A 19,055-nucleotide genomic window follows, 5' to 3' on the forward strand; every position below is an offset into this window, starting at 1 on the left:
GCCGTGCGATCGATCACTTACCACTGGATGCAGGTTAAAAACACGTGTAGGAATCTGTATAGGTCTAGACGTGATCGGTGTTTGTCGGTTGATTAGATCAGAAAAATGTATTCTTGTACGGTCTGGACTATGAGCAGATTATACTAGGTGGCCGTTGGTTAGGCGCAGTAGCTAGTCCGTGTTGGTTTTGTAATCGGGTCGTCCTAGTCTGTTTCGGCTATGTGTCCGGCTCGGCTGCTAAACCATGGCTCCGTGCGTCTATATATATCTGCACTATGCCGTGAGATTGTACCGTGAGTCTTCTGGTTTTGATAGAAACGAAAGAAATAGAGGGCCAAAGTTTGTCGCGGGCATCTACTCTACAGTTCGAGTTTTGTCAGGCATGGCTTTCGCTGGCGCATCTCTCGTCGCCGACGGCATGCTGTGCGCCTCCACCAAGTCGGCCGTCGACTCCGGCGCCGACAGCGGGTACCACTTGCTCGTTGTCGAAGGCTACTCGCACGCCAAAGAAACGACTCCCAATGGCAAGTGGATCCAGTCTCGCCCTTTCATTGTTGGAGGCCGTTGCTGGACCATCGACTACCACCCTAATGGCGATGACTCACGAGATGAAGAGTTTATATCGGTTTTCCTTATCCTTGAGGACGATATCAAGCAGAGCGTCAAGGTTCAATATGTCTTCAGTTTCATCGACCAGCCTGAGTTGCAGGTGTCGAAACACATACGGCGACGCGAACCAGCATGCTTCTACAAACAATATGATGTTGATGGCCAGTTTAGATTCATGAAAAGGGAGGTTTTTGAAAGGTCAAAGCATCTCAAGCACGACCGCTTCGTCCTCCGGTGTGACCTTGTTGTCCTCAAGTCGGATGGGGATACCAAGAAGGAGGGTGCTGGCACCACCGCTCTCCCGTTCAACAAACTGGCACCATCGTCCGACTTGCAGAGCCATTTTGGAGATCTCCTCCAGAGCAAGGAGGGTGCTGACATTACATTTGAGGTTGATGGCGAGGACTTCGCGGCGCACCGGTGCGTGCTTGCAGCCCGATCCACCGTCTTCAAGTCACAGCTCTTTGGTGCCATGAATGAATCGAGTGTCGTCAAGATAAGCGATATCAAAGCAAACGTCTTCGGGGGCTTGCTTACTTTCATCTACACTGATGCAGTGCCCGAATTTGTCGACATGGAAGCAGACAATGACGATGATGAAATTAGGTATGCAACTCAGCTGCTGCAGTTCCTTGAAGCAGCGGACAGATACGATCTCCAGAAGCTCAAATCGATCTGTGAAGAGAAGTTAGCCGGCTTCATATGCCGAAAAACTGTGCCAGACATCATTGTCGTGGCTGAGCAAAGACGGTGCTTCGGGTTGAAGGAGGCCTGCTTGGAGTTCATCAAAGCTGACTCAACTTTACACGCAACTTTCGTAGCTGGTGGCCTCGGGCAGGAAACTAGGACCCGCACTCCCTCCCTTCTCAAGGGGCTTCTCTTCAAGTTTGGGTTGCTGAAACTCTGAAGTTCTAAAAGCATTCTTTGTTAATTTCACTGATGTATTTTGTTGATGAACCAATAGCTACTACTAGTACTCTTCTAAATTTGTCTGAATATTGAAATGCAGCTAGCTAATATATTTTCTATGTGCTTATCTTGCCTTCATTTGATCACGCATGGCTTCAGGTTGACATGTTGAGCTGAAAACGTTGATGTTGGGTGCATCCATGAATAACCTGCTTCCAACCCGTCCAAATTCGCTAGCATATGCTCACTTTTCCGATCAGATTGAGGATGCATGATGATACGAAAATCCTAGACAAATCTGATTGACAACCAAAGCACCGACACACATTTTATTTCAGATGATTGTCTACATCCTATGTACATAACAGTGTATTTGGTCTTGGATTTTTTTCATGAAAATAGACATGACTAAACTCAATTAGATTCAGTCTAACAGTACATCTCCATGCAATCCGTGTATACAGTACAAGGCACAAATGCTCAATACACGTAACATTTGTAGACCGTCAAGTGGCTAATGCGGAGGAATCAATGTACAGTTCGCATGCTGGTTTACATGAGTATATAATGGCTATTAGTCTATTATATATATAAAAAGCGGTTAACGTGATCATCACACAAAAAATAAGCTAGAAATAGCTACAAAACTTAGAAATATCTACCCTTTTTTTTAGTTTCCTTCTTGTATCGTTAGCTCAAGGCCGGATTTGGCCTGTGCCGTGGTCCTGAGCTACGATCAAGTCCAAGATCTAGACGGGAGTGTACTGTTCAATCTAGTATTATAAGCTGATTAGAGTGGTTAGTGCTCATAATAAAATAATTTATTCCCTACGGGAAATAAAGATTCTCAGGAAGATCTACTGTTTCTCAAGATTGCCAAAAAGTTTTTTGCAAAGAAAAAATAAGCTTAAGATTTGCAAAACAATGAAAACGCAAAACAGGGCAGAATCTGGAAAAAAACAGAACAACATGTAGTAAATAATTTTTTCGAGGCACTTCTGCAACTCAAATAAAAAAACTCAGAACAGACGCCAGACAGACAATTATATAGATCGTACTGTAAAAATAATTCAGATCAAAAAGATGATCTGGTGATTTATGATGAATTTGTCCGTCAAGCAGACATAATCTGTTTCTGGACAACATGTCACCACTTTTGAACTTTCTTGCAATCAGAGGCTGAAACTTGACACAAAGCTTGAAAATAAAGATACAATAATGTTGTTACAGTAGTAACAAACATCAAGACCACTAAAACTTAAAGTAAAAACAATTTGGGTTGCCTCCCAACAAGCGCTTTCTTTTATCCCTTTGAGCTAGGCATGATGCAAAAAGATCAAGTATTATCAACTCCAAAAGAATAACTTGCCCGAGTAACGGACTCATAAGGTAACTCAATCTTCTTTTGAGGGAAGTGTTCCATTCCCTTTTTAAAGGGAAATTGGAATCTAATGGTCCCTTCTTTCATGTCAATGATAGCACCAACGTTGCGGAGAAAAGGACGTCCCAAAATAATTGGATATGAGGGATCACACTCAATGTCCATAATAAGAAAATCAACGGGAACATAATTATCATTGACAACAATAAGAACATCATCAATTCTCCCTAAAGGTTTCTTTATGGAAGAATTAACAAGACGAACACCAAAAGAACATTGATCAAAAGGTTTCAAATCAAGCATATCATACATTCTTTTGGGCATGACGGAGGCACTAGCTCCAACATCGCATAGAGAAAAGCAAGAGAAATTATTCAATTTAATCTTGACGATATGATCCCAACCATCTTCTAGTTTTCTAGGAATAGAAGTCTCTAACTTGAGCTTCTCCTCCCTAGCTTTGATAAGAGCATTGGTAATATGCTCGGTGAAGGCAATATTGAGTGTACTAGTGTGGGGGTCTTTAGCCATTCTTTGCAAAAAGGTGATAACTTCTGAAAGACTACAATTTTCAAAATCAAGATTACTACCATTAATTAAAATGATGGTGATGTCATCTAAGCTCATTCTTTTGGTAGTCTCTAAGTTCAAAGGGCCTTCTTGTCCTAAAGTTGAGGTATTAGCATCACCATTAATAGGTCCATTGGGACTAGGGATGTGATGGGTGCTAATAGTTTTGAGATCCTCAACAACTTGTATAGTAGCAAAGTAGTGTGTGTGGGAAGGTTCTTAATCCTATCTTCCTCTTCTTGAGATACAAACACTTCGGGTTTGGCTGCCATTTGATTTATCAAAGTAGCCTGGGTGTGAGACATATTGGAAACTTGGGTCTCCGTGGTGGTGAGTCTAGTCTGGAGATTGGAAATCTCACTATCCAGGCTCTCAAGTTGCATTCCAATGTTTTGCAAAATAGAAGAATGCTCATCTAATTGTCTAGAGAAGGCTTTGTTTTGTTTATATTGAGTGTGCATATAATTCTTCGTAGCCTTCTCTATCTCTAAAGTTTTTTCATAACTAGGCATTCTTTTATCATTAGGAGTGTAACTATAGGTGTTGTTGTTCCCATAGTTGTTGGATGGGAACGGTCTAGGATTGCTACCAAAATTACTCCTATAAGCATTATTATTAAAGTTGTTCCTAGAGATAAAATTAACATCAACTTCCTCTCTTTCTTGAGTAACCAACGAATTTAAAGGAACATCATGAGGATCAATAGGAGCTTGCTTAGTAAGTAAAGTCATGATCATGTCAACCTTATCATTAAGGGAGGAGATCTCCTCAACAGAGTTTACCTTCCTACCTATTGGAGCTCTCTCGGTGTGCCATTGAGAATAATTTGTCATCATCTCGTCCAATAGTTTTGTGGCAGTACCAAATGTAGTTGACATAAAGGTTCCTCCCGCGGCAGAGTCCAACAGATTCCGCGAGGTAAAGTTCAATACTGCATAAAAAGTTTGGATAACCATCCAAGTAGTCAAACCATGTGTTGGGCCTTTCTTAAGAAGAGATTTCATACGTTTCCAAGCTTGGGCAACGTGTTCATTATCCAGTTGCCTAAAATTCATAATGTTACTTCTCAACTGGATAATCTTAGCAGGCGGGTAATACTTCCCAATAAAAGCAACTTTGCACTTATCCCAAGAATCTATGTTATTCCTAGGCAAGATTGAAGCCACACTTTAGCTCGTCCTTTCAAGGAGAAAGGAAAAAGTTTAAGTTTAACAATATCACCATCTACTTCTTTATATTTTTTGCATATCACAGAGCTCAAAAAAATTGTTGAAGTGCAAGGCTGCAGCATCTCCAGCACCGGAGAATTGATCTTTCATAACTAGGTTCAGTAAAGCAGGTTTAATCTCATAGGACGTGGCTCCAGTGGCGGGAGCAGCAATAGGAGTGCAGATAAAGTCATTGTTGTTGTGACTAGTGAAGTCACACAACTTGGTGTTCTGAGTGGAACCAAGACTATTTTTTTGGTGTAAGACTCTAAAGCAACTAATTTTTTTGGTATAAGACTCTAAAGGAGCGGCAACAAGCAAGAGAAAAGCAACTAACTTTTTGTGGTTTTTGGTATAAGACTCTAAAGAAAAAACTAAAAAGCAAACAAACAAGAATAAAAACAAAGGTAAAAGATAGTGTGCAACTCCCCAATCTTGAAGACTGGAGTCCCCGGCAACGACGCTAGAAATTCGCTTGATGACGAGTTGATGGATATAGTTCTCGCCCCTCATTGTTTACCCCAAGTGGAAGGTGGAGATGTAGTCAGCAACAGATTTCCCTTACACGGACACTGTAAGGTTTATCAAACCAGAAGGACTCCTAGGATCAACAAGTAGGTGTCTTCCACCCTGGCGCTAGCAGAAGACGTGGACCCGCACACACAACAAATAACTTTGCTCCCAACGAGTACAGAGAGGTTGTCAATCTCTCCGGCCTTGTAGTTTGCAAAGGATCAAAACACAAGCGGGAAGGTAATAGTGATTGCAACGGAAAAGTAAATTAAAGCGGTAAATGATGGAGGTGTAAACAATGATGGTGATATGGACCGGAGTCACATGATGTTCACTAGTGATGTCTCTCTCCCATAAGACGATAAACAACTATGGTTGGGTAAACAAATCACAGTTGGGAAATTAACAGAATTATGATCTCATCGCAATGCTAATTATGCTCCTTGATAGTTAGAGGTTCAATAGTAATGGGCAGTACACCAAGACAAGTAGACGGTTTATTCATCAACATCTACTTACTAATCATCCATCTTGAGATATCTATCTAGAATATCTCTCCAGTATTAAGTTGCGAGCCCCACCCAAAGTGTAAACTCAAAGCAACGGACAACTGCATTAACGAACTATGCGTAAGGTAAACAATCCTTGTAACTGTGGTCACAAGCACCGTTGTTTTCTCCCTGGTGGCAACAAGCAGATCCCCTAGTCTCATGTTTCTGTCACTCAAGCTAGACATCGAGGGGCATGAACCCACAATCATGCGTAACGCTCCCTCTTGGAGTTAGAATCTACTACTTGGCCAAAGCAATAAATAGCAACGGAGAACATGCATGAATCACTAAGGAACATAATATAAAAGGATAATCAAATATATAACTCATAAGAATCTGAAGATAATATCATAATCCATCGGATCCCAACAAACCGAGCATATCAATAGCAAGAGAATTACATAGATGCCTTGATCATGTAGGGCAGCTCACAAGGACTAACCATTGAAGCACAAGATTGGAGAGAAGACACCACATAGCTACTGGTCATGGACTCATGGTCCAAGGAGGACTACTCACGGCATGTCCGGGAAGTGTCCATGGCGGTGGAGAAACTCCCGGAGGTCAATCCTCCCTCCGGCAGGGTGCCAGGAAGAGATCTCGTGACGCTCCCGATCTTGGAAGCATTGCGACGGCGGAACGATGGAGAAATTCGTGATTCCAGAAAGTCTGCGAGGGTTTCCTGTCGGGACTCTAAATATAGGCCAAAGGAGGGCACCGGAGGAGGTGGGACCCACCTAGGGCCTGACCGGGCCAGCAGGCCGCTTGGGAGGCCCCTGGCCCCCTCTGCCCCTCCTTCGGTGATCCGGAACCTTCTGTTTTGCTGATTTTTTTAATATTTTTTCTGAATTTTTTCGGGCTTCAGAAAGTTGGGTAAAAGCCCCTGCAAAATAGACATCAACAGACAGAAACTGGCACTGGGTGCACTAAGTTAGTAGGTTAGTTCAAATATGTGTAAAATGATATAAAAGTGTAGAAAAACATATAACAATGTCACCCAAAAGATCATGAAACAAGCAGAAATTATAGATACGTTTGGGACGTATCAGGCTCCGCCTGGCTCGCACTGGGAGGAGCTACCTTCTGGGGCGCGCGGCTTGGTGAGGAACCTGGCTCCCGTCGTCGACCGGGAGCTTCTTTGGTGGCGGTCGCGTGGTCCACTTTCGGTCCGAGGCTGCTGGCCCCCAAAGAGGAGGTACGTCGCTGTGTCAGGGAGGAGGACGAGCACGTGTGTCGCTACATGGAGGCGTTGGAAGCCAGGTTCTCCAATACCTGACAAGTTCTTCGGGGATCTCGCCCGAGCTATGATCTGATGATGGTTTCTGCTCTTTGGGTGTCCACCACTCGCGCCTGAGTACAACGACAACTCTTTGTTGGTTGATCAGTTAGATATTATTCGAGAGATGTATTAGTGATGTATTTGAGATTATATATTCAATAATATTAAGTGGATTATTGGATAATGCATTATTTAAGTGGATTATTCGATGTATTCGTGATATTATATATACATGATGATCTTGCTAGCTAATGTGAATACTAAATTGTTTTTTCTTTTTGTCGGTTAGTTAAGCTATGGACGGTAGAGACAGAGACCGTGATCAACAGGATGTCTTGTACGACATGATACGCTATGGAAACGAAGAGAATGAAGAAGCAGATGATGATTGCACACAATACCTTAACCCATCCGGTGAGGGAATTGAGGAAGAACAACCAAGAGATAAAGGGGAACGAGACGACGATGATGTTGAAGAATTTTTTTCTCAAATCATCAAAGTCCGGCGAGGTATATATTTGGCCTTTGGTGATCATTAGATGTATGAATAGAGTTTCTAGGGTCGCGCTATTCGTCACCCTGGGTGAGGAATAGTTATTCTTCACCCCCTCTATTTTTAATATCAATGCACCATAATTTTACGTTCCGTAAATTTTGTCTTATTTTATACGTAGAAAGAGACCGTAAAAAATATAATCAACGTAAAAATACTTTTTGTCACGTAAAATTACAGACATACAAAAATAGTGCAAAAATACAAGAAATTCAATGTTTTCTGGTCTTGTGACCTATGTTTTTGTTTTTCTTTTGTCAAATTTGACGTTGTGCTTCAATATAAATGTAACTATTTGTATTTCAAATGTAATTTTTTTGTAAATTGATCGTAAGATTATCTCGGATGGAGAATAAACTATTCTGCACCCTAGGTGATGAATAGAGTTTCTATTTTCATATCAATGCACCGTAATTTTACGTTTCGTAAATTTTGTCTCATTTTATATATAAAAAGAGACCGTAAGAAAATATATAGACACCATAAAATTATTTTATGTGAAGTAAAATTACAAATACACAAACATAGTGTAAAATATACATAAAATGTGTTTTTTCTGATCTTATGACCTATATTGTTGTTTTCTTATGTCAAACTTTACGTAAAGAATCAATATAAATGTAACTATTTGCATTTGAAATGTAATTTATTTATGAAAATATCGTACGATTATCTCGGGTGAAGAATAACTTATTCTGCATGCTGGATGATGAATAGACTTTCTACACACACACACATATAGGTAAAATGTTTGGGGCACCTAGGTGCCTGGGGACCTAGGTTCTAATATAGCAAGTTATATTTGTAGTGCATGATATAAAATTCATGACATAATAACTTTTCAAATTTAATTTGCATGCACTACAACCATCAGTGGTCAATGATTGCTTTCCAAAAAATTAATATACCACTAGTTTCCTAGTATGATTCATTTCCAAATCAAAAGGATATGCATATACACTCTTATTTTTTAAGGTATAGATATGCCTAATAATACAAAACTTCAAGGTTACGCAACAGATGTGACAAATACTACAAAACACCTAATATTTCTATAGAAATTAAGATGGTCAAATATTTTTATACAAATTAAGGTGACCAAATAATACAAAATGCGACCCTAATTATTATTTTACTTGTACGAATATATGATACCCACACATGATTTTTTTTCCTACGTACATAGACCCATCCAGAATTATTTTTACTTTTAGGAATGTATGTTACATATACCCACATACAATCCTATGTATTTATTTTATCGGAGTATATACTCAATTTCATGTCGAGGTATATATACATATAGTTTACTAGTGAGTATGTACCAATTAAACGTTTCCACATACCTAATCTAGTTGGTACGTACTAAATATTCTGGATATATTAATACACAAAAATCTAATGCACTGGTACTAAATATTATAGATATATACATACAAAAAATTGATGGATACACTAAATAAATGATTCATACATACCTAATTCATACATATGTGAAATAAATATCCATATGCCTAATGTGTAGTATTTTTTCTTTCTAAAGATATGATACCATGCATGACATGTTTAATGACATCCATTTAATGATTCGTGTCATCATTGTTTCCAAAATTAACTATTTCAGAATTGGCAATTACTAATGGATTGACTAGTTACCTTCTATACCCATCACAATAGCACACATCTAAAGGCAATCAAATGGTGGAAATGTAAGGAGCCTGGGCACCTAGGTGCCCCAAACGGTCAATCCGGATCGAGCAACCTCTACAAGCAGGTCAGTACGAGGCCCGGCCAAAAAGTTGCCCGAGGGCACAAGGTACAACATTGATGTGATAACATTAGGTGGAGAACCAACTGATCCCAAAAAGAATGCAAAAATATTTGTCGGTCAATGCGGAGTTATTGTGAGGGAGAAAATCCCTATCTCCATTCAAGAATGGCATATGCCAAAGCAAGATTGAGAACTTAGTTTTGTGGACGAAAGAGCAAAAAATCTGCTTTGGGATACGCTTATGACACATTTCACCCTACGAGAGCATTTATCAGATGAACAACGTGAGGAAGTCAAGAAGTTTGCTCTTAAGAAGATGACCACCCAATTCTGGAACTCGAAGAAAAGGTTATGAACCGACTTTGGCAAACAAGGCAAGACTCCAGAATTCACTTGACAATACGAGAAGATAAAAGATCACATGGACTTATTTGTGGAGTTCAAGCAATCAGAAACAACTAGGGAGCGGGCGAGGATAAACAAGCAAAATGCTGAGAAAAAAGTGCATCACCATTCTCTAGGGCCAGGTGGCTACAAGAGTGGCATTCATAAGTTGGATGAACTCGAGCTGAAGTTGATTGATGCAGGGATCACTCCGCAACATCCAATTTGCTTGAAAGGTGCAGGAATTGGTTTTTTGGGAATGGGGGAAAGTTGGACCCAAAGATAGGGTTGATTGAGTAGCAGGCAAGTCTTAAACATGCCACACAAGCTATACTTGATGCAATAGAAGCTGCCCGAACCGGTGTGTTCTGGCCCGAGAGAGAGAGAATGACGAGCTTACACGCACCCTCAAGAATCCTTAACACCCGGGACGAACACGACGCAAAGGCGTTATTCCGTGGATTGAGGGGCTTAAGGACTGGGGCGATTACAGAAGCCGTGTGACAAAGAAGAATCAGGAGTCAGCCAGGAAGAAGCATGACGCTAACCGGCTTGCGGATTTGGAACACAAATTCTTGCGGCAGCAGGAGCAGATTGACACACTTAGCCAACAAAGGACGCCTTAGCTGCCAGAGCAACGAGCAAATCCAGCATTGGATAGTACCGTCCCATCGATGCGGAAAAGAAGCGTGGGTTCCACCGGGGTCCTTGCTGATGATGCACTGTTGGCTAGCTACCCCGTGGATGAAATCACAGAGACACAAAGTTGTGATCTTCACATGAAACTCAAGAACATATCCGTGATGGCAGCGGTCGGCTATGGTTTAACAAATCCCCCTGGTGCAACCTTCCATAGCACTCCTATTCCACCTAGCTATGCTCGTGTCAGGGTGGATGAAGTGATGCCAGGATATGAGTGACTACAGCTCGACATTCCTGCGGGTGAAGGGGAGCACACACTTCAAGAAGTCCTACGTGGCCTCTGCTTATGGAGAAATGACTCCATCGTCTTTGCAAGGCCACCTACTCCTCCTCCAAGTACGCCGAGCCAGCCGACTCCACCCCGCTGACCCGCCATCGGAAAGCCATTTCATTTTCTGTTAAAGAAGCAGAGTCCAAAGCAGAGTAGCAAAGGAAGAAACTTTGACAGCACGAGACCGACGCCCCACAAGATTCCCCTTTTATTCTGTTTTTGTCGTGTGTTTATTTTATCTGTCGCATCGTCATCGCATCATTCGCATCATCCGCATTGCATCAGCATCCCGTTGCCACCAGTTTTCAAACTTGCATCCGTTATTAGTTGCCGGTTCTCTCCGTGTTCGTCGTTGCTCGTTCTGAGCCTGACGACACTCGCACGCGCCCGCGACATCGTTTAATCTTGTTTTTAAAAGTGTTTATAAAACTTCCTCTGATTGGGTTGAAACTTGGCGTGCGGTCTTATTTAGTTATAGGTAGGCCGCGTGCCAAATTTCGTCGCAATCGGAGTCCGTCTGGTACCCGAACGGTCGACCGTAGCGGCACCGTATTCAGTCTATCGTCGGACGTTTGTCGGTGTTTTAAAATACGTTGCCGAGGGTGCCCATTTTCCCTCTCATCTCCATCTAACCTACTCTACACGGTCACTTAGCCCGTCCCGCATTCGAGATCGTTCGATTCCGATCGCACGGTTGGATCCGCGACGAAAAACTGCTAAACTTAGCCCCCTTCCCTATTTAAATAGCCCCACCTACCTAATATAGCCCCTCACCCTCTCTCTTCCTCGAAATCCGCGCACCTGCCTCATTTTCCGCGCCACCCCACCAAACCCTAGCTTCTCTCTCTCCTTCCTCCCTCCTAAGCGCCGCCGCCGGGCCCGCAAGCTCGCTTCCGGCCCGCCAAGCCCGCAACGCCGCTCCCTGCTCTGCCCGAGCGTGCCCGAGGGGAGGCACCCCCAAGCCACTGCCTCCGGTCACCTGCGCCGCCCGCGCCTGCCGCCAGACCCGCCGGGAACGGAGTCCCACCGCCAGATCCGGCCGTCCGCCTCCGCCCCGGAGTCCCGCCGGTGCCTCGTCCCCGCCTCACCTTCTGTCGACGTCGCCCCGACGAAGGAGCGTCACCGCCGCCTGGGTCAACCCCCGATCCAGATCGGATCGGGAGGAACCGCCCGCGATGAGAGCCTCCAGCGCTCGCCCGCGCGTGGCCAACAGCTAGCCTAGTTGCACTACTAGGAAAAGGGCTATAGATGATATAGATACTAATGACGCACCACACAAGCAGTGCGCCACTACTATATAGTAATGGCGCACCATGTGAGGTGCGCCATTAGTGTGGTGGATACTAATGGCACACCACACTCTCGGTGCGCCACTACTATCTTTTTTTTATTTTTATTTTTTTGCAAAACTACTAATGGCGCACCAGCACCTGGTGCGCCATTAGTAACCTGCTTAGTAATGGCGCATCTGTTAGTAGTGCCCCACTACTATAAATTTTTTTTTGGTTTTTTTTACAAACTACTAATGGCGCGCCAAAGCTAATGCGCCATTAGTAACCATCTTTACCTACTAATAAAGCAATTAGTGCTTCTGTCTTTCGTTATTAATATTACCCCTAAAGTTGACGTAAATTACCCACTGTGCCATCCATAAGTAAAGAAAATGCTTCGGGGTTTTTTTAAATTCGCGGCCCAATGGGTTTGGTTCATGTAGCACTCGACCCCTTTAGACACAGCAGATTGATAGTAGGCAGAGTGGCTTGAGCCTTCAACGTCCACTTGGAAGACCGAAGTTCGACTACCACCACCTCCGAGTTTCTTTTTCCTTTTTTCTACTTGAATTCAGGCTGGCGTAAGTTAGAGCTGCATTGTTGCAACTTCGGCTCAATTTTTTTAATGTTTTTTATTTTTTTAGATTTAAATATATTTTTAAATATTCATATCTTTAAAACTCTACCTCTAAATTTCAAAAGTTATATATGAAATAGCTTAAACAATATGTAGACTTCAAATATAATATTATCTTTCATGATAATTATTTATGAAATTATCTTTAGATCCTTAATTAATACCTTTTTTATATGGGGCATTTTAAAAACTTTGGCCCAACTATTTTCTTTTTAACGTTCTTATTTTTTGCAGTGTTTCGAGAAAATGTTAGTGAAATACAAATCTTCACGATTTTGAAAAAATGATCGTGTATTCAAAAAATATTTGGTAATTTGAAATAAAAATTTCATCAAATTCTTTAAAATGTTCATAAAAATTAAAGCGGATACATAAATAACAAACAAAACAAACTGTCTCTTACGTAGAGATTATATTAGGAGATTTTTAGATTTCGTTTTATAATTCTATTAAGTCCCTCACGGGTCACGTAAGAAAAAAGTTTCCATGTTTTGTACTCTCTCCGTAAACTAATATAAGAGCATTTAGAACACTACTTTAGCAATCTAAACACTCTTATATTAGTTTACAGAGGGAGTACAACGTTATGCCCCAAAAAATTGACACAACTTTCTATAAGTTAGTTTTTGTAAGTTATATGAAGATGACTAAATGTTAATTTTGCCTCCATACACAACTATGTTTATTCTGATGTCATGATTTTTACTGGTTATGAAAAACACCGCTACGCTAGGTCAAAGCGAGACATATCATTAATCAATCTAGCTCACACATCTTCCATTAATGCAGTTTGCTCAGCCAAAAAATATTTTATTGTGGTTAAGAAAATGTTCGTGAATTGAGTTCACGATTTCAAATATGTCCATAATTTTCAAAAATTGTTCATGATTTCATGAACAGGAAAGTGATAGTGTATCTCGATGATGCAGTAAAGTATGGTCATTGCCATTAGAGAATAAGATTTCTTTTCTCCCATTGCAACGCACGAGCCGTTTTGCTAGTGTTACTAATGGCGCATCTGTTGGTGGTGCGCCACTACCTTTTTTTTACAGAACTACTAATGGCGCACCAGAGGAGGTGCGCCATTAGTAACCAGGGTTACTAATGGCGCATATGTAGGTGGTGCGCCATTAGTAACCTGGGACCAGCTAGATATTTTGGACAGCCACCTACCACACTCACTTTCCCCACTTTCATTCTCTCCACCTCCTCCTCCAAGCTTGTCTCGGGTGCCTCCTCCTCCTCACCTCATTTGCATCATAGATTCATCCAAATTAAGTGGTTAAATTACCTTTTTTTGATAGGTAAGTAAGGGGAAAGCTTTTATGTTGTAGATCTATTTTTTCTCCCTCCAACAACGTGCACATGCACTTTTTATGGCCTAGCTAGATCTACGTATGTTTGTTGTGTTGCATATGTTTGTGGTGTTGCATATATGTTTATGTTTGCAGGTATCGGTATTTGAAATGCGATAGTTGCCAATATTTTTCCGGAATGTTGATTCATTTCCGTTTCGGCGAGAATTTGGCACTATGCATTCTTTTTTGTCCTATTTTTAGGCAAAGTCATGCCAATTTTTTTTTGGTTCTAAAATATCGTTTTGCTCTACCCCGCAGGCGACCATGGTCCGCACGATGACCGAAGGCATCGTGAATAGGTTTTTGAGCTCCGCGAAGGCCGAGATGCTTCAAAACAACGAGACGGAGATAAGATGTCCGTGTCGAAGATGCAAGCTGAAGAGCCTTATGGACCCGGATTCCGTAAAGGTGCGGGACCACCTGCTCTTGCGTGGTTTCATGGATGGCTATCGGTGGCAAGGTGATGAAGATGATTATGAATTTGTCCATGGGGGCCGGGAAAGAAATGAGGAAGGGCATGAGCAAGACAACCGCGGCGAGGGCGGGCGAGAAGACGAAGAATCTCCAGGACACAGTCATCATGTAGAAGATGCCGAACATGATGATGAGGAAGATGCCGGAGAAGACGAAGGGCATGATCATGAAGATGAAGATGCCGGAGCAGACGACGATGGACCGTCGATGGCCTGGGTGCAGGACCCTCATATTCAAGAGCTGCTTCTCAAGCAGGCGGATAACGCAAGAGCTGCCGCCCGAGAGAAAGCCAAGCTGGATCAACTGGAGATAGACGCGGTTACTCCATTGTATGAAGGATGCAGGCCCGAGGATACCCGCCTGAAAGTAACGCTCATGGCTCTGGAGATGAAGGTAAAGCACAAAATGACCGACGCATGCTTCGACGAGAACATGTCATTCTGGCACGAACGTATTCCCAAGGGGAACAAGTGCCCGACCAGTTTCGAGGAGGCGAAGAAAATCGTGTGTCCTCTGGATTTACCGCACGTGAAATACCATGTGTGCATGAACAATTGCATCATTTATCGGGACGAGCACGCGGAGTCTACCATATGTCTGGTGTGCGGCGTCAGTCGATACAAGAAGAGGAAGAAAGTTCCTCGAAAAGTGGTGTAGTACTTTCCGATCACTCCTCGTCTGCAACGGTATTTCGCGGACCCTAAGGTAGCAAAGCTCCTGCGTTGGCATGCGGATAGGGAGGAGAAAAAGCGAGAAGATGACGGAAATGATCCGGAGATAAATAAAAAAGACAAGATGCTGAGTCACCCTAAGGATGCGAGCCAGTGGCAAGCGTTGAACTACGAATACCCAGAATTTGGGGACGATCCAAGGAACATCGTGCTGGGCGCGAGCACCGATGGAGTCAATCCGTTTGGCAGCCAGAGAAGCACACATAGCACCTGGCCTGTGTTTGTGTGGATGTACAACCTTCCCCCCTGGTTGTGCATGAAGAGGAAGTACATTCACATGAGTATGCTAATTGAAGGGCCGAAACAACCAGGGAACAGCATCAATCTATATCTGGGGCTGCTGAAAGAGGAGCTAGACACGCTGTGGAAAACGCCAGCCAATACGTGGGACGCCGCAGAGAAAGAATATTTCCCTATGAGAGCCGCACTGCTCATGACGGTGCACGACTATCTCGGTTACGGATATGTCGCGGGGCAGGTGGTCCACAGATTTTCTGGATGCGTCAGGTTCATGGATGACACAATGTATCGCCAGCTAGATAGAGATCCCGGGTCTTCAAAAACCATGTTCATGGGACATCGAATGTGGCTTCGCGACGATGACACATGGAGAAAACGCAAGGATCTGTTCGATGGTGAAACCGAACCCCGAAGACGCCCCCTTATGAGGAGCGGCGAGGAAATATACGAGCTGTTGAAAAATTGGAAAGAGTGCCCACCGCCGGGAAAGGCGCCAGAGCCGGGAAAGAAGCGAAAGGCGCCAGAGCCGCTGCTGAAGGTATGGAAAACGAGGTCTATTTTCTGGGACTTGCCGTACTGGAAGATCCTCCGTGTGCCTCACAGCCTTGATGTCATGCATATCACGAAGAACGTGTGCGAGAGTCTGCTTGGTACCCTGCTCAACATGCCAGAGAGGACCAAAGATGGACCAAAAGCAAGGGCAGACTTGAAATCAATGGGCATCAGGGAGGAGCTTCACGCTAATAATGATGATGATGATGATGATGATGATGAGGCGAAGCAGGACACGGAAAGTCGTCGCAAAGGCAAAAAGTCCAAGAAGACCGGAAATGACTTCCCTCCCGCGTGCTTCACTCTAAGTCAGGAGGAGATCGATCAGTTTTTCACCTGCCTCGTAGGAGTAAAACTTCCTTACGGTTACGCGGGGAAGATAAGCAGATACCTAGACTCAGCGAAGCAGAAGTTTAGCGGGATGAAGTCTCACGACTGTCACGTGCTGATGACGCAGATACTTCCAGTTGCAATCCGTGGGATCATGGACGCGCACGTCCGTGAAACGCTATTTGGCCTATGCAACTTTTTCGACGTCATCTCTCAGAAGTCGGTTGGCGTGAGGCAACTCAGAAGGCTACAGGAAGAGATCGTGGTGATACTATGCGAGCGTGAGATGTACTTCCCACCTGCATTCTTCGACGTTATGGTGCATCTGCTGGTCCATATCATGGAGGATATCATCCAACTCGGGCCGACATTCCTGCACAGCATGATGCCGTTCGAAAGGATGAATGGTGTCATCAAAGGATACGTTCGCAACATGTCACGTCTAGAGGGAAGCATAGCCAGGGGCTTTCTGACCGGGGAGTGCATCTCCTACTGCACGAATTATCTAGGCATCGAGAACCCCGTTGGTCTGCCCGTCAACAGGCACCTCGGCAGGCTCGCAGGATGGGGTCACCGTGAGGGTTGCCGCGAAATGCATGTCGACTTCGAGGGTCGACTCGCCAACTTTGAAAGAGCAAACCTAGTCGCGCTACAACACATAGACGTGGTCGATCCTTGGGTCGTAGAGCACAAAACCTTTATTGAAAAGACGTACAATGACCGAGGCCAACAGAGGACGAACGGAGATATAATCAAAGAGCACAACTCATGTTTCACGCGTTGGTTCAAGCAGAAGCTACTGTCGTACCCTTTACATGAGGATTCTTCCACGGAAGAACAACTCATATTCGCCATGTCACAGGGCGCCGAGCACAACCTGATGACGTATGAGGCGTACGACACCAACGGCTACACATTCTACACCGAGGGAAAGGACATGAAGAGCGATGGTTATCAGAACTCCGGGGTAACGATGGAATCCTACATCGGTAACAACAAGGACAGATACTACGGAAGGATCGAGGAGATCTGGGAGCTGAGCTACGCTGGAGAGAAGGTCCCGATGTTCCGTGTCAGATGGGCCAAGAGCTTCATAAAAGACGACCGGTATTTCACCACCATGGTTATACCCGAAGCCAAATCCAAGACCGCGGGCGCAAACGTCACCGCGAAAAATGAGCCATGGGTACTGGCTTCCCAAGTGGACCAATGCTTCTTCATTACCGACCCGCCAAAGCCCAGTCGGGTTGTCGTGAGGAGAGGCAAAAGGAAGATCATCGGAATGGATGGAGTCGCCAATGAGCAAGACTTCGACAAGTACGGTGACCCGAAGATGGAACATGACGACGATGATGAAGTACCAGCATACACCACAAGAAGAAGCAGGACCACCCTACCTAAAGGACGTCCGTTCAAGAGAAGAACTCCATTTACGAAAAATAAGGGCAAGAAGATTGTGAACAAATAGCTAGCTAAGATCGATTGTATTTAAATTTGATGATATTTTTTCATATTCAATATGAAAAAATATTGAATATTCATGAGGACACTCGATCTCGATCCCCTCCATCTCAATCGCTATCACCCCTCGCAAGATCCCCCTCGCCGGCGAGCACCCCCCGCACCCTCCCCCGCTCCACCGCACTAGATGTTGTTGTGAGACACTAGATATTCATAGGCATCTAATTGCAAACATAAAAAAAAACTAGACATCTACTTGCAAACATAAAAAAAATACTAGGCACTTCTCAAACCAAGGTGCAACCAGCATAAGAAAACAATGCATAGAAAAAAAGGAAAAAAAGAGGGGGGAAGAGGATTCGAACCCGCAACCTCGTGCTAGGAGGCAAAACCCACGGACCACTGCGCTGCTACTTCGGAGGTTAACAACATAGAGTAGGCGCACCTCATATACATGCGCCATTACTATATAAAAAAACATTCTAATGGCGCACCGCTCGGGGTGCGCCATTCCTAAGCCGGGTCGCGCCCTCCTCTTCTCCCGCGGCCTCCCCCCTACCCCCTTTCCACCAAACAGCAGCGCCCGCCGTCTCCTTGCTCGCCGACTGCCACCGGACCTGCTTGCTTTCTTTCTTGGTTCGTGGGATTCGGCCCGGGTTCCGGGCCGCCCGACTCGATCTAGAGGGCCGCCGCCCAGCCCAGCCCAGCGGCCGCGCCGGAGGCGTGGGGGATCGGTTTTTCTGGAGCCCGCTGTCCTCCTCCACCTACAGCTCGTCCCCTCTACGGTCGCGCCGCAGTTCGTGGTTGGGCTTCGACGAGGTGAGTAGCAGAGCACCACCTACGGCTCCTTCTTCAGATTCCGGTGAGTCGTCTTCCACCTCTCCCGTTCATCCCCTTCTCCTCGCGGCGGTGACCTAGGGTTAGGTTTAAGAGCTCAATAGTCAATAGTCAATAAGGAATTTTGTGAATTCTGCCGGCCCGTGCTCGATTTGGTGCGGTTCTTCGAGCTGCTGCCTAGGGTTGTTCGTCCGCCTGGCCTGCCCCTTTTTTGGGTCTAACACAAAGCAGACTTGATATGTCTTCTGTCCCTTTATGCTAAATTACCCACTTATGCCCTGGAGTGTGGTCTCGGACCTGTTTGCTTGGTCTATTTCTGTCTGCATCTAGCCAAGGGTCTGATTTGACCATGCAAAAGTAATCGATTCAATTGCTATAGAAGAGCTGGTATTTTTTGGTTTGTTTGTCAGTGAATGGTGGTGCGAAATCATGATGTTTCTATCTGTTTTTTGGATTCTGTTGG

General features: G+C 44.1%; 1 protein-coding gene across 1 annotated transcript; it reads left to right on the forward strand.

Annotated features, from left to right (window-relative positions):
* The first annotated feature begins 382 nt into the window (after positions 1–382).
* LOC123401704 (BTB/POZ and MATH domain-containing protein 2-like) lies at positions 383–1,535 on the forward strand. Its single transcript, XM_045095559.1, has 2 exons — positions 383–796; positions 947–1,535. The coding sequence occupies exons 1-2, from the start codon at positions 383–385 to the stop codon at positions 1,514–1,516; spliced, it is 984 nt and encodes a 327-aa protein (XP_044951494.1). The 3' UTR covers positions 1,517–1,535.
* Positions 1,536–19,055: the final 17,520 nt, after the last annotated feature.

The sequence above is a fragment of the Hordeum vulgare genome, chromosome 6H (genome assembly GCF_904849725.1).
Source record: "Hordeum vulgare subsp. vulgare chromosome 6H, MorexV3_pseudomolecules_assembly, whole genome shotgun sequence".
Taxonomy (NCBI): Eukaryota; Viridiplantae; Streptophyta; class Magnoliopsida; order Poales; family Poaceae; genus Hordeum; species Hordeum vulgare.